Source organism: Meles meles, chromosome 5, assembly GCF_922984935.1.
Source record: "Meles meles chromosome 5, mMelMel3.1 paternal haplotype, whole genome shotgun sequence".
NCBI classification, from domain to species: domain Eukaryota; kingdom Metazoa; phylum Chordata; class Mammalia; order Carnivora; family Mustelidae; genus Meles; species Meles meles.
The window spans coordinates 3635757-3651158 of record NC_060070.1 but is presented as its reverse complement, the minus strand read 5'-3'; the positions used below and the strand labels follow the sequence as shown (position 1 = coordinate 3651158).

General features: G+C 44.8%; 1 protein-coding gene across 2 annotated transcripts in view; it reads right to left on the bottom strand.

Moving 5' to 3' along the window:
- Nucleotides 1-15402, bottom strand: part of PDE10A (phosphodiesterase 10A) — a 573461-nt gene that overhangs the window by 104762 nt on the left and 453297 nt on the right. For both annotated transcript variants that reach the window (XM_046006911.1, XM_046006910.1), the window contains one exon: nt 10856-10884. In XM_046006911.1, coding sequence (XP_045862867.1) covers nt 10856-10884 — 29 coding nt within the window. The remainder of the gene's footprint in view (nt 1-10855; nt 10885-15402) is intronic.

The following is a 15402-nucleotide window of genomic DNA, read 5'->3' as shown; positions in this document are numbered from 1 at the left end:
GCTAACCCTCCGCTCCCCTGAAATGGGGGCAGCACCGACGCAGCTGACTATGTCTTTGACCGACATAGTGTTTCCGGCACTGCCGCTCACTCGCCCCAGCTTCTCGCCCGCCTTCCGGACACTTCTTTCCAGTCTTTGTGGGGTTTCCTCCCATCTCAGGCTCCGAAACGTCCTGGCCCTGTGCTGTTGTTTACATTTTCTTCTCTATTCAAACCACACCCACCTCCACGGAGATCTCTCCAGCCTTGCATCGTTACATCCCATAATATACTGCTGGTTCCGAAATCACCCATATTACTAAGGAATCTCAAATTTATATCTCTCGTTCACCTCATTCACCTAAACTCCAGACTCCAAAACCCAACCACCACCTCCTCAACATCAGCATTCAGAGATCTGCTAGGCGCTCTCAAACAGCACACGCAAACCTGAGCAAACACTCCCATCCGTGCAATGGCAACCCATCTTCTCATCTGCGCGGGCAAAACCCAAGTGCCATCATTTCTCCTTTCTTGTTTTATCCCACACATCTGGATTAATCAGCAACTCGTGTTAGTTCTACCTTCCAAATATATCTAGCATTGCATCCATCAACCCAAGCACGGCTCCCCACCTCCATTACCCGCAATTCTGGTCCAAATCATCTTCATGTCTTACAGAATTACTGCACTAATCTACTTGCCAGTGCCTGGCAATGAACAATTGTTAAAGTGCTGCTGAATTTATTTACTGAGGATTTCCACACTTATGTTTGCGCCAATAAAAATGGCTGGCAAGTTTTTCTGTTTTGTATAATGCTCTAACTTTTGTGACAGGAATAAACTTCCCTCCTAGAATAAGTTTGTTCCCTAACTTCTGAAATGCATACTTTATATTATGCACCAGCTATCTCCTCTTTAATGTTTGGTGGAATTATCTAGTAAAGCTTTTGGACATCATGCCATTTTAGGTCTTCATGAATTTTTCAGATTTTTCATTGGCTAATAGTATGTTTAAGTTTCTTAACTCTTCTTCAGTTTTGATAATGTAGAATCTCCTCAAAATTGGCCACTAAATCCAAATTTTCAAATGTATTAGTATACCCTATTAAATTATTCCTAATCTCCGTGTTTATAGTTATATTCCCCTTCTCATTCCTTAACGTTTGTATTTTACTTCTTGAACAGATTGCCAAAGATAGTGTATTTTACTGATCCATTCAATAAAATACCTCTTGCATTATTAATCACATCTATATTTTAGAGTGTGGATCGTTAATTTCTTCTCTTACTAATTCCCCCACTTTTTAAAAAATTGTTTTTGGTGTTCTAATTAATGAATAGAAGAATATAAATTTTCATCCTGTTTTAGCTGCATCCTATAAATTCGGTTGATTTTTATCCCCATTTTACATCTGAGGCTTTGAAAAGTTATTTTATTAAAAGGTCACCCAGATGAAAAGTGGCAAAGTAGGAATTCAAATCTAAGTGCCATTTACACTGCATCAGACGAGCTCTTTTAACAGTTTTCTAACAACAGGCACAGAGATGTAACCCGCACAAAAGGAAATACACCTATTTAAGTGTGGAAAGATTCTTATTCACTTTTTTTTTTTTTTTAAGATTTTAATTAGGGAGCCGGGGTGGCTCAGTTGGCTGAGCTTCTACCTTCTGCTCAGGTCATGATCAAGTCAGGGGTTGAGTTCCCTGTTCATCAGGAAGTCTGCTTCTCCCTCTCCCTCCACCACTCCCCGCGGCTTGTGCTCTCTCTCTGTCCAATAAATAAATAAATTAAAAAAAAAATAAAGATTTTTATTTATTTGTGTGAGAGAGAGTGTGTGTGCACTAACGGGGAGGAGCAGACTCCCCCTAAGCAGGGAGCCCCATGGGGGGGTATATTTTGCCCCCCAATCCCAGGACTCTGAGATCATGATCTGAGCCCAAGTCAGGCACTTAACTGACTGAGCCACCCAGGCAGGCTGCTTATTTGCTTTAAATAAAAATACTAAAACAATGTCCCTGCTGTTTATATACAAGATGTATAATTGCTAATTTAATCTGGTTAAAATGAAAGTATAAACCACAACAGTAAGTTGATAAATGTGTATTAAATGCTATAAAATATTCATATCCTTTGACCTATTAACCTCAGATCCTAGCATTTTCTTTAGGAATTATTTCATAAGAATAAGACTGCCATGTCCATAATCAGTCTATGAAAAACAAAATAGTGTAAAGATCCAACAATCCAACCAAGAGAAAGTAAAACACTACCATGGAGAAGAAATTCAATGAGACATTGTAGTCACCGGAGACAATATCGGATGGCATAACAACATGAACTACTTATGGCATAATGCAAACTGAAAATCCCCAGAACCAAACGAGCATGCGTACTGTAAGTAGCAGTACACAAAGACGAGCATGTGAAGGAGAAAGACGGGAAGGAAGTATCTGACGGCTGTCACCGGCTGCATTAAGGTGATCTTACGATTGTCTCAGAAGCCCTGTTCTGATTTCGTTAGAAAATGCCCAGTGTAAATAGTTCCACGTGAGTGGAAGGAGCCCTGGGTAAAGTGGCCGCAAGCAGGAGCACAAGGAGAGCTGTGGGAGGACGCAAGAACGCAACACCGACCACAAATCCAGGGGAGACCTTCTGACATATGAACCAGCAGAGAAAAGCGGCTCATTGCAAACAGCCTCAGTCTTCTCAGAAACATAGAGTTGGCTCTAATTTAAGAATGATGGTGGGGTGCTGGGGGGCTCAGCCAGTAAAGTGTCCGACTCACGGTTTCCACTTAGGTCATGATCTCAGGGTCATTGAGATCAAGTCTCGCATTTGGGCTCTGTGGCCAGCTCAGTCTGCTTGAGATTCTCTCTCTCTCCCTCTGCCATGTTCCTCCCACAATTACTAAGTCTTAAAAAAAAGGAGACAAGGTTAGGGTTGACGATTCAGAGGGGAGGAAAAACTGTGAACCTCTGACATGAAAGAGGCTGCATCACCTGAGATCACCAAGACAAGCAAAGGCAAACTGTACACCCAATTGGCAAGAGCAGCTCATACTTAACAGAAACAAATAACACAAATATCCAACAGAAACGGAGACATTCAGAGCTACGTCCTGGCAGTGTTTTCTCTGATGCTGCTGCTACCTGCTCTACAAACTTCCACTCACGGAAGAATCGGACACCTGCACCGTAATTATCTGGTCAGTGCTTCAGTGACTTTCACAGGGCTCAGACACTCCTGCTAATTTCCACATCATTCATGCATTTCACATCAAGGCATAATGCCACTCTCCTTCTCCAACAGATTCCGACAGAAATTCTGGAAATCCTGAATTGTCACTGGGTGATGGACTCGTCGAGTCAGGCGGTGGCCAAGTTTGACTTCTGGTCCCATGATGGGGCTGATTATGCCCATGCTCCTCTTCACCTGCTTTTCGAGAGAAGCTGTGCCTAGACTTCATTAGGCATCACGAGAGCAGTAGATTAAGGAAATCCTACCACCTAACCCCTCAGGGTTGCATACTCTATGTCAAATGTCAAGCAGAAGCAATTTCAAGTTGCAAAGAAGAAAGGATAAAGATAATACAAATACATACAAAGGATGTGAACAGGAGGGAGAAGACTCTTCATGTGAAATTACCAAAATAGTCCCCAAAGCAAATGTTCAATTTTATACAAACGCTTTCCCTTCTATGTGAAGCTGAGTGCTGCTCTCACAATTTGAATTCAGAGTAAATACATGCAGAAGTAAAATGATCTTACTCAAAATCCTGTGGACTGAGAGGTGCTCCTGTTTGTCAGTGTTCAAACATACATCTCATCCCTAAACTTCTGACTCTTACACAGCAGTACGACTTCGATCAAACAAAACTAGATTCTAAAAAGAAAAAGCTTAAATAAATCGCTGACAGTGAAATGTACAACTAGAACAACACAAAATATGAAAGCAGGGGGTGTAGGAGACGGGGGAAGTTTGCAAATGTTTGCAGGCTGGTTTTCAGTGCTTCCGTCACACCCTAGGAAGCTGCAGTCCTGAAAATGGCCCCCCATCATGTGGACCCCCATCCAGGCTACTTCACATACCTACCGACCTGATTCGCCTTCCCTCCTGTCCTCCCTCCCTGCTGACAAAGTCCCTCCGCTGAGCCCTGGGACACAGGGTCTGTCATCAGCAAATCCTCTCTTCTCAACTGCCCTCAGGGGAACAACTGTGCAGCTTTTTGCCCTAATTGAAACCTTCCCGCCCTCCTGATCACATGGCGTCCTATACTAAAGCTGATTATCATATAATAGACAATTAGTCTGTGGAATGTATGATCATGGTATTAGGTAGATAACGCAGAAATTTCTCAATAAATGCAGGAACAGAAGGTTTATGTGAGCAAAAGAGGGTGCCTGGGCAGCTCAGTCAGTTAAGCGTCCGACTCTGGATTTCTGCTCAGTCATGATCTTGGGGTTGTGGGATTGAGCGCTGTGTCGGGCTCCATGATGGGCATGGAGCCTGCTTTTGATTCTGTCTTTCCCTCTCCCTCAGCCTCTCCCTGCTCCCACCAAATAAATAAATAAATAAATGAAAAAAAAAACCCCCACAAAAAAACCCAAAAACGAACAACCAAAAAACAAACAAAAACAAAAAAAGAACTATCCCAGGAAAAACAATCATTTAAAAGTTGTCATTCTAGGCACACTTGGCCGGCTCGGTCAGTGAAGTGTGTGGCTCTTGATCATGGGGTTGTGGGTTCAAGCCCCATGTTGGTTGTGAGATAAAATAAAATCTTAAAAAAAAATTATCAGTCTGTAATCTTTCCCCTCTCACTTTGTTAAAGAACCAAAGAAGATAAAAACAGAGAAGCCAGGCAATTGTGGCAGCCACGTGCCACTGATTTCAAGGCGACATAATGCCAGTGAAACCGAATCGAAAACAGTCACCAGGGGCTTACTTAAAATCCCGTCCCCAGAAACGGCACTGCTGTATTAAGTCAGTAACAGATGCTCTGGGGAAATTAATGACCTGCGATCCGAAATGCACCTGGTGAGCAGTGGGTGCCGGTTCCCTCTGTTTATGCGGTAGGACCCTGTATTTAGGAATACACTGAGAAATTCAAGGAAACCAGGATCACTAACAGAATGAAGCGAAATCACTGAGTTGACTGGGTGTAGCCGTACTGTTTACCAGGACAGGTTAAAATGAAAAAACATTGCGAGGAGATCTTGACTCCGATATAACAATTTGTTTCAGTCAACAACAGACAAACGGCACAGGCAAATTTCTGCTGTGGGAATGTCCCCCACTGTTCCCTCCCTGTCCCCCGGGGCACCTACTATGGAATCAGTGTTGCTGAACCTCACTAGCTAGCTTTCCAACGCAGCATCTAACAGGAGAATTCTCACAACATGTAGTACAGCTACGGTGTGCAGAGACAAGGAAATTCTACCCATAAACACCACGCCTAACATATTCAAGGAGAAACAAACACAAAAACGGAAGTCAACAAATAACCTCTCAACATACATAACATGAGAAAAAGAAGATCTACCCAAAATACACGAGATATGAGTACTATGCTGGTGTACTCAAAGCTACTTTGAGATGTGAGAGGAAGAATATGTGAAAAATGAATTTTAGGAAAGCAACTGCTTTCAAAAAACTTGAAAGAATTAATAAGAATTTACTAATGATGTCAAAAGACACACAGAAATGAAGGAAAAGCACCAAAATACAGAGGTGACTTTAATCAAAAAGAGCCATCGTAAACTTAAACAGAATTAGGAACAGTACGGAATTATTTTGCTGAAGTTCATGTCAATGATGCAGAGTGATCTGAGCGGTTCTTTAGAAACATGAAGAGAACGGGAGAAGAGAAAGACTGAATATTTGATATCTTGAAGAGAACAAAACAGAAAGGACAGAACTGATGCACCAAGAAACAAGCAAACAAAATATCCTGTACTAAAGAAAGACTCGTAAAATGACCGAGAAAGCTCGTCATATGCCAGGCTAAATTAACAAAAGCTGAAGCATTTACATGTAACCCAGTAAAAGTAATGAATTCCAATAGCAAATGACAGTCTGCTAAGTATTCAGAAAAGAAAAAAGCAACATTTACACACACACACATCCGGATATAATGGAGTGTATCGACAGCATTTTGAGGGACAAAGGCAGTATCCAAGAATTCCAGACCAAGCCAGAATCTGGTGGATCCCGGCAACTCAGCATCCAGACTTCTTACCTTGGTATTTTCTTTCCCTCTTCTCGTCAGAAATCTTTTGACTTATAAGCTGGAACCACCTCAAGAATAGCGACAATAGTAACAGTAACAACAGAAGAAAAGATTAATTGTGCCGACGAGATGAAAACAAGTGACAGACATGGCTGACAGCCGCCCTCTCCCTTGAGCAGAGATGTCCCCTGCTCAACCTCTGCGACCAGGGCTTTCCTGCGCTCACCCAGCTCCAGCGCACAGCCTCCCTGCCCCGCACACTGAGGGCAGTCTTCCGTCTCAGGCGTCTGCCCTTACTGTGCCGTCGGCCTGCAACACTCTCCCCCAGGTCTCAGCAAGGTTCACGGCTTCAAGTCCCCTTCAAGTCACTTTCCTGGTGAGCCACGCCGGGCCGCACACGCACACACGCCCAGGCCGACACCCCGCAGCCCCGCTCCGTCTCTCCCGTGTCCATCACCGCCGACCCTGGCGGGTGCTACTTCCTTCCCGTGTTTACTGCCTGCCCTGCGCCACACAGACGGAAACGATGCGATGGGAGACGTTCTGGCTAGTTTCTTCCCTGATGAGCCCAGATGAGGGTCAACCACTACGGTGACAGCCGGTCGATGTGTGATCAGAAAACTGTAGCAGACTGCCCAGATACGCTGCTCTGTTTCGTCGGGTTTCGCTCGGAGTCGATCCCAAGCCCCGCGAGGAGATCACAGTGGGGCTTAACCTCCCGACGCTGAGATCAAGACCCGAGCTGAGACCAAGAGCTGGACGCTGGGCCCGCTGAGCCCCCGGGCGTCCCCGGATCTGCCGCTTTTAACAAGGCATTTGACACAGTATTTCTCATCATTATCATCGGTGAAATTCTCACTGGCAGCTCTGCCTTATGCATTTAACAAACTGAAAAGGGACATAGAAAAAGAACTGGAAAAATTCCTCGGATTTGCAGCTTCAAAAGTGAATGTTGGGTGAAGGAGGGTAAGACGGAGGCTTCCTCGGAGTGCTAGGATGGTCTGAAACAAGGTCAGTTAAATAAACACACAGTCCTATGGTTAAATGTGTTCTTAGTCTGTTGACAAAGGAGTTTTCTCGGTTTTCCTCACGTTACTGAGTTACTTTGAGAACTTTCCGTGTCTTCTCCACGGGACAACTGACGCGTCCAAAGTTCAGTGCTCAGACCGTTCCTCTCCACAATGTCCCGAAGGGACGTTGTCCCGTCCCATGGCATCGACGGCACGTACGGACCGAAACACACCCACATCCCTCGCTGTGGCCTTTCCTCTTGGCTCGACAGTGTACGCGCCCGCTTTCCCATCATCTCCAGTCGGATGTCCGAGAACTCCGATCTCGCTGTCCAAGACCAACCGACGGAGCTCCGCGCCTCGCTCCCCCACACGCATCCTGCTGTCGCCGCCGCAGTCGTCAAGAGAAGCTTCCTTGGGCCAGTGCTCAGACAAACAAGCTGTGAGTCGTTACTAACCCCTGCCCGCCGCCACCGCCACAGACAACGTGAGCCCTTCCTTCTCAGCACACCTGACTCTGACCACACTTCGCCACCACAGCCCTCACGCCGGTGTCCTCCCCTCCCGGCCTGCACCCTGGACTAGCACAGGCCGTCTGCGTCCGCGCTGACCCCCTCTTCCACTCCAACGCCGTCGCTCGCCGCCCACCATTCCTCAGTCTGCTCTAGACACGCTGGTCTATCTCAGGGCCTTTGCAGCAGCCGTCTCCTCCTTCCGGATGGTTTTTTCATTCCCTTAGGTCCCTGCTCAAATGTCAATGTATCAAATAAACCCCTCCGGCTGCCCTAGTATTCAAGAAGCCAGGAAGTGCACTCTGGGCCCCACCACTCACTAGCACTTACCCAGCTTGACTTTTCTGTGTATTTATCAGAACTTAGCATTACCTGATATGCATAAATCAAACATTTTTTCAACGGTCTCCACCATGCCCTCCTCCAAGCACACTGGGGGAACCAGAATCTGTTTGGCTCACACTATACCCCAGCACATAGGATGAGGTCCGGCACACAAACTTCAATTAGTATCTGTTGACTGAACGGCAGGTAAGGAGGAAGACAGGGAGAGAGAAAGGGACAGAGGAGAGGAAGAGGAAGAGAGGGGACGGGTTCAGACTTAACTGACTTGACTTCACGTTAAAAAAAAAAAAAATCTTGCTTTCTAAAGGATTAGTAACCGGAAATGTTGTATAATTTCTTGAAAAACTGAATTCTCCCTTCAAACTATATTACAGATACACTGTTTCCAAGCAGTTACCCGTCCTCCCCCAGGTCAGCAGGGTCAGGCCACCCTGGGTGTGTGATGTCATGTCACAGCTGCCACCTGCTAAAAATGTACTGACATCGACACCTGGCCCAGAGAATGTTTAAGTAGATGTGGGGGAGGCATTTCGGGGAAAATGTTTTAAAAGTAGGTGCGCTTCACTGGGAAGAGAGAACGTAACCTCTCTATTCAGAGAGCTCTCAGGTGGAGTATGGGGGAGAGTTTTGCTTTTTTTTTTTTTTTGAGTTGCTACAAAAATCAAAAAAATTACTAATTAAAAAAAAAAAAAGAAGAAGAAGAAAGGAAAAACCCATACTAACGATGACAGTTAAGGAGAGGTGGTTTGGCTCTAAATGGGAAAGTGTCTCACAAAACTTAGAACGGTCTGTGGGTACAACAGCCGCCCGCATAAGGAGCATGACTTTTGACAATGGATGTTCCTAAACAAGCCCTCCCTACCGAAAGGCTGCACTACGCATTTCTAAACCTTTAAAAAAAAAAAAATATATATATATATATATATATATAAAGATTTTATTTATTTATTGGAGAGAGAGATCACGAGCAAGGGGAGTGGCAGGCAAAGAGAGAGGGAGAAGCTGAGCAGTGATCCCAATGCAGGGCTCGATCCCAGGACCCTGAGACTATGACCTGAGCCGAAGGCAGAGGCTTAACCCACTGAGCTCCCCAGGTGCCCACATTTCTAAACCTTAATTTTAATTGAAAACAATGCCGTACTGCTATAGAAAGCAAATTCTGAATATCCGTCATAAACCCTGATGATAGGGGTTATATTGAGAATAAACCATTTTAAAGATTTTGGCGATTGATACTACCCTAGTATCTATTCTACTATTACCTATTATGTGTCTATTCTATTCTATTCTATTCTATTCTCAGCTCATAAATTAGTAATTCTCAACTGGAGATAGACTTTCTCAACATGAGGCACAAAATAAGAGAACCTTATAAAATAACAGCAAAAATGATCTCTATACTTTTGTCATCATTGCTAACGGCCTTAAAAATAGTCCACGGTGCTGTCTCAGCACACATCTCCCCTCTCTTCAGCCAGAAAGAAGGCGCTGGCGTACTAAGAATGACGTGACAATGTCATCCGAATCCGACCTGTCTTGCAGCGATATTTTGTATAACTAAAATATACAGAAATGGGTTCAGTAAAATAAAAAAGTCCACTCCTCGTCTATACAACTGTTCTACCCAAATATAACCTAGTTTATATTTAAAGGAGTGCGATGCAGTCAGAAAATCAGTTATAACACTGGCACAAAATCTGTGTGTGTGGGTTCTGGCCGACAGGTGAACAGAATTAACATGCTGACAGAAGGCCGGCCTCAGAAGTACTGTTCCACTCTTCGTCGTCAACAGGACAGAATGTCAGGAAAACACGGACTGCTTAAAACTACCTCTTTGGGGCATTCCTTTCCCCATCTCCTTCAAAAACAACAACAAAATCTAAAGTTTCTTCAGAATTGTCAACGTTAAATTGAGGTTAGGCATCTCTTGTAGTCTGGGTTACAAGACAACAGGGACTGTTGGTGAGGAAACTAGTTGTCTGCCCACCACCTTGATATATAAAGTGCACGGCGCCACTGCAGAGCTTTGAGACGGCAGAGCGCTGATCAGCACCCCGGCTCTGGGACTCTGCTGCAACCTGGCTATTTTCAGTATTCCACATGTAAGATCTTTATTGTATACAAAATACATAAGTACAAGATTTATCATATGTAATTAATTATAACTTTGCATTACTATGCATATTTGCTAAATGCTTTCAGTACTCACGACCCGTAAGCTTTTAAGGTTGGTAAGTCTCTTAAAGTTAATACTACGTAATTTCTCTTGGACAGGAAAACAGTGCGTTTAATATTTCTAAAAGTACCGAGGAATGCCCCGTCTCGAATACGTAACCAGTCACCTTTCGTTCGTCCACAAAACAAGGTGCATGAACTCAAAGGCAGGGTAGAGCCGCTTGCTGGGGGAGCGTGAGGCAGAGGCTTCCGCCGCCTGCCGCCACACGGGGAAGGCTTGTGTCGGTGTAAGAGAAGCTAGAAACCCAGTCTTTACATGCAGGCTCTCAATTTCTAACGTTGGCAGCTCATTCAGAAAACCCCATTAGCACGTGCAGTGCAGACAAACAGCAGCTGCGAGCTGTACTCGCTTTGGGGGCCCCCAATCGGCAACGGCTCTCCCTACCGACTTTGCTCCCTATTAAGGAGTGGCGCTCTGGGGCAGACACTCAGGCTTTGCCATTATTTTTCCAATACTTTAACATGTGAGAGCACTGAGACAACACAGGAACGTGATTTATTTCCTGCACTGTGGAGACAGAAAGGACATTCTCATTACTTACCCTGCTGACTTCCTTAGGAGCCGACTCATCTGGTGGAAGGAAAAGGAAGGGAAAACACAATTAGAAACTTTGAGTAGGTTCTGAAATACAGAGTATGTCACTCACTCTCAGTAAACTAGAAGGCTGCTTTGCTATGTCTTCTCTTACAAAATCAAAGAATTTGGCTTTACACATCTTATCAACAAAAGCTTAAACACAAGAGTTAGATACACAACAAAGTTTGGAGGGAAACGAAATACCACAGGCCACTTCCAAGATCGCCTTGTGAGACGTTCTGAAACGGTAGCAGCTGCCAATGATACTGGACATGAGCCAACCACACGACCCCCACCGTGCCCGAGAACATCTGTGCTGCTGGCGTTAACTGCAGCATTTCTCACCTGCTGGAGTAAGACACGCCCGAGCACAGCACCCGGGCCGAGGCACAAAGGACACCACGGGGCAGCTTTGTCCCACGGGTCCGGGGCGTCGGGGGCTCCTGCACGAGACTGTCAGCAGTGTTTCCCGTAAAGCGAGACCGAAGGATGGACGGACGGATGGACGGACGGCATGTCTAGGTGCGGCCCTCTGAGCGGCTCTCCCCTGCGGCCGGCCACAATGACAACAGCATGCCCACGTGACCAACAGGGTACAAGAAACAGACTGGCCAGGACTCCATTCTAGGTCACTGGTTCGGACCCAGAGTATATTTATGCGGCCCTTCCGGACAGCGGCTGGGCCGGGCCTCTCCAGAGCCCTCGCTGGGAAGCAGCCTCTAATTGATGCTACCACTATCCTGTGTCCTCCTGATCAATCCCTACCACCATTACTGGACACTTAACGCGCCCCAAACCTCGAGGATTCTGTGTTCCGCCAAAGCACAGTCGAATTTATCTCGACCAGTGACAAAACACTTCTGTCCCACACGTTCAAGCGGGGCTGGGATGCTCCTTCCTCTTTCGATATCCTTGGTAACTAACCTGCTTAGGCCTGTTGTTTTCTCTTTGCTAATCTTGCTCCAATTTGTTGCTTCCCACCATTTCGACAGGTAACACCACATCTAGTGCCAAATCAACCAGCAGCCTCCAAACTGTCTCTGAATCCGGTATCTGCCCCAGCAAGCACGCCACACACGTGTATGTACACACACACACACACACACACACACACACACGTCTACCCCATCCCTCCAATGCTCCAGAACCTAAAGGAAACTAGATTCCCATGCTAGCTAAAATAAGTGACTTTACCCAGAGCAGTTTAGAAATTACCAAGCTTAGGACTATTGGAGAAGAGACATTCAATAAATAGTCCCTATCTGGGGGGCATTATTGTATTGTTCCCAAGTGACTTGAGTACTGCATCCCATTCCCTGGAATGTCCTTGAGGAAGAGCACTCAACTTTGCCTTCCATACTGACGTCACATCATAGCAGAGTTTCATCTACTCCTCAATTCCCAACCCCTAGCCTCTCCCCAACTGCCCCCAGAGATGGGACTATGCGATTTAGTCATTACAACAAATGTACGAGCAGATCCTGAAGTTGTGGAGACTTACATGTTCTTAACTGTTTTCTAAGAAATGCAGTGAGCATGGTCACATGCCCCAGCGGATTAAGAAACATAATGAAAAGCAGTTGTACGAGGTTTCCTCTCAGGACTGACTGGCGCTTGAGCCTGTGGCATTTCGGAACCTCCCAGTGTCCAGAGCCACCCCGAGATCTGAATGCTGGCTTAAGGGAAGAATCCGAATGTCCAGGCATCGATAAATTCAAGTACCCTTTGCTTTTTCCCTCAGTTTTGCTTGACACTTCTCAAATCGAACTTGAGTATCCCTAAGACACCATCCCAGTATCTATTTCTGCATACCCGAGGTGTACTTACTATGTAATCCTCCAAGGAATTTTTTCCCCGTGATTAGCTGTTCTTCCCAGGGCTTTTAAAAATCATCAAAATGATGTTGAGATTGAAGATGCTCTCTTCTTTTTCTTCTCTTCTTTTACATTTCTCTTTAGCAGTCATACACATTCTCTCTCTGAAATTAGTTTTTGTTTTCTAGTTTAATCATCCCACTAATCCCACTAGAATGTTAGCTCCTTGAGAACAAGGAGACACACCCAGCACATAATGATCCCACAGTATATATATTTGGTGAACAAATGTTAATTGAACCCCTAAAGCTGCATAAAAATTAGTGTCTGCTGTTGTGAACATTTTTGTTACTAATTTGATGCTCATGAATTATGCAAAATCTTGCATCCATGGCAATTTCTTACTTTGCCATGATCCCCAAGGCCTTTCATTTGAAAGGAAGCTTTACTGCTGAGCTGTGTGAAACGTGGTTCCAACAGTTCAGTCCTGAGTGTGTGTTGGAAGTATGGAGACCTTCCCATCATGGGTTCTTAGAAGAAGACATTCTAAGCCCTGGGCTCTTACTCTGGAATTGCCAAACGATTTTCAAGGAATTACGAACTGCCTGAGGAGGCTGGGAAGAACTTTCTGCTTTGTTACTTGAAAATGTCTTTGTGGAAAAAACTTTTTTAGAATCAAGTTATATTGTCAGGATATCTTTAAGTCAAAAATAAGTCCTTAAAAATCCTTAAAACTGTGTATATATTTGTACTTTTATTTTTATGGTCACTTTTGACAGTCCTTTGAGTATGAAATGGGATTTCAGGAATGACTCCAAATATAATTAGAAACTAAAGGAACTTGTACTTTGATGGCTGATTTGAAGTTCCGTGGCTGCTTACATGTTCTTTTACTTGGTGTTTAGTTTTGGCTTTATTTTTCTATGTTCCGAGACTGTGTTTTGAATAATTTCTACTTTTTAAATTGATCGATCATTTCCTTAAGTTTAATATACATTTTTACTACATCTTTCCATGGACAAGCTTTTCAGTGCTCATTCTGTAGGATGGGAAGAGAAGTTCAAGATTTTTGAACCTGAAGATATGGATACTGTGCATCCAAAGAAAAGACACAGTGGTCTGAAGTGATGGACACTGGTGATCTCTGGAGGGACTTCGCTGTGCCTCTGTCCTGTGAGACTGCCCGTTCACTTCCCCTTGTGGGGTTTGCAGGTCTTCTAGTATTTCTAAGTAGAGCATATCTGTCTTCTCATCATGGAAAATACTTATTTTCCACGAAAATTAACATAGACAATTGACCATTGAACAACATGTGTTTGACCTGAACGGGTCCACTTATACGTGGATTTTTGGACAAATATACTATAGTGCTATAATGTATTTTTTCTTATGCTTTTCTTAATATTTTCCGATCCCTAAGTTTAGATTATTGTGGGGCTACAAAATGTGTTAATCTATGTTTATGTTACTAGTAAGTTTTCTTCTGGTCAACAGTAGGCTCTTAGCAGCTAAGTTTGGTCAAGTTACATGCAGATCCTCAGTGGGTGGTGCTGGTGGGGGACAGGTCAGCAGCCCTAGGCCCCGCAGTGTTCAAGGGTCAACTCTACTTCCAAGGGGCTGCACGCAGCCTCTTTCAGCCACCCCTGCATTCTGCAGGAGCTGCGGAGCTTGTCTACAAACAGCCGTCTTCTTAGGACAGCGTGCTCTTAACGACTCAGTCCCCAAATATTTAACAAATATGTAATGTGCGCCAGATTCTGAATAATTGCCACAGTTGGCCCCATCAGACCGAAGGGAAGGACTTCTCTACCGTGGCTTTGAGAGAACCACAAGATACTGACTGACAGGCCCTAGTGGGTGCAATCGTGAGGGGACTCGACCTGAAATCAGCTGACCTTGAAGCCTCCTTTACCTAGGGGCCCCTACGCATGTGAGGTAATTTCTCTTTATTAAAGCCAATTTTACGAGGTGAAACTAAAAACACTTCAAAAAAGCATGGAGGAAAGGTAACAAGATGTCACTGGGATATTACTTTGATGCCACTAAATTAATACACTGTTACTTAAATTTTTTTTATTTTATTTTATCCATTTGACAGACAGAGATCTCAAGTAGTTGGAGAGGCAGGCAGAGAGAGAGAGAGGAGGAAGCAGGCTCCCCGCTGAGCAGAGAGCCCGATGTGGGGCTTGATCCCAGGACCCTGGGACCATGACCTGAGCCAAAGGCAGAGGCTTAACCCACTGAGCCATCCAGGTGCCCCTACACTGTTACTTAAAATGAAAACTCCAGAAAGCTCTTCTATTTCCTACCAAAAAATAAACAAATTCCTTTGTTTAGGATTTAAGTTCTCACAGTTTGGTTCTGCCCTACTTTTCCAACTGGAATATGCAACACACGGGACTCCCTACTCCAGCAGGACTGGTCTTCCTAGAGCCTCGAACATGTTTTGCTGACTCTTAACTCAAAATCTTTGTACCTTCAAACAACAGCTGCGGAGTACCCGCTCGGTGCCTGGCACTATTCTGGGTGCCTACGATGCATCGCGAATGAACGAAAAAGACAGATATCGCTGTCCTCACGAAGCCTTACTCAAAGGCAGAAGAGAGTCCACAAACGCGCCAGGACACTAAAGTGTACAGCAAGTTCTCAGTGGTAAGTGCCTGAAAGTGGGGCGCAAAGTGGTGTAGGCTGGGGAGCC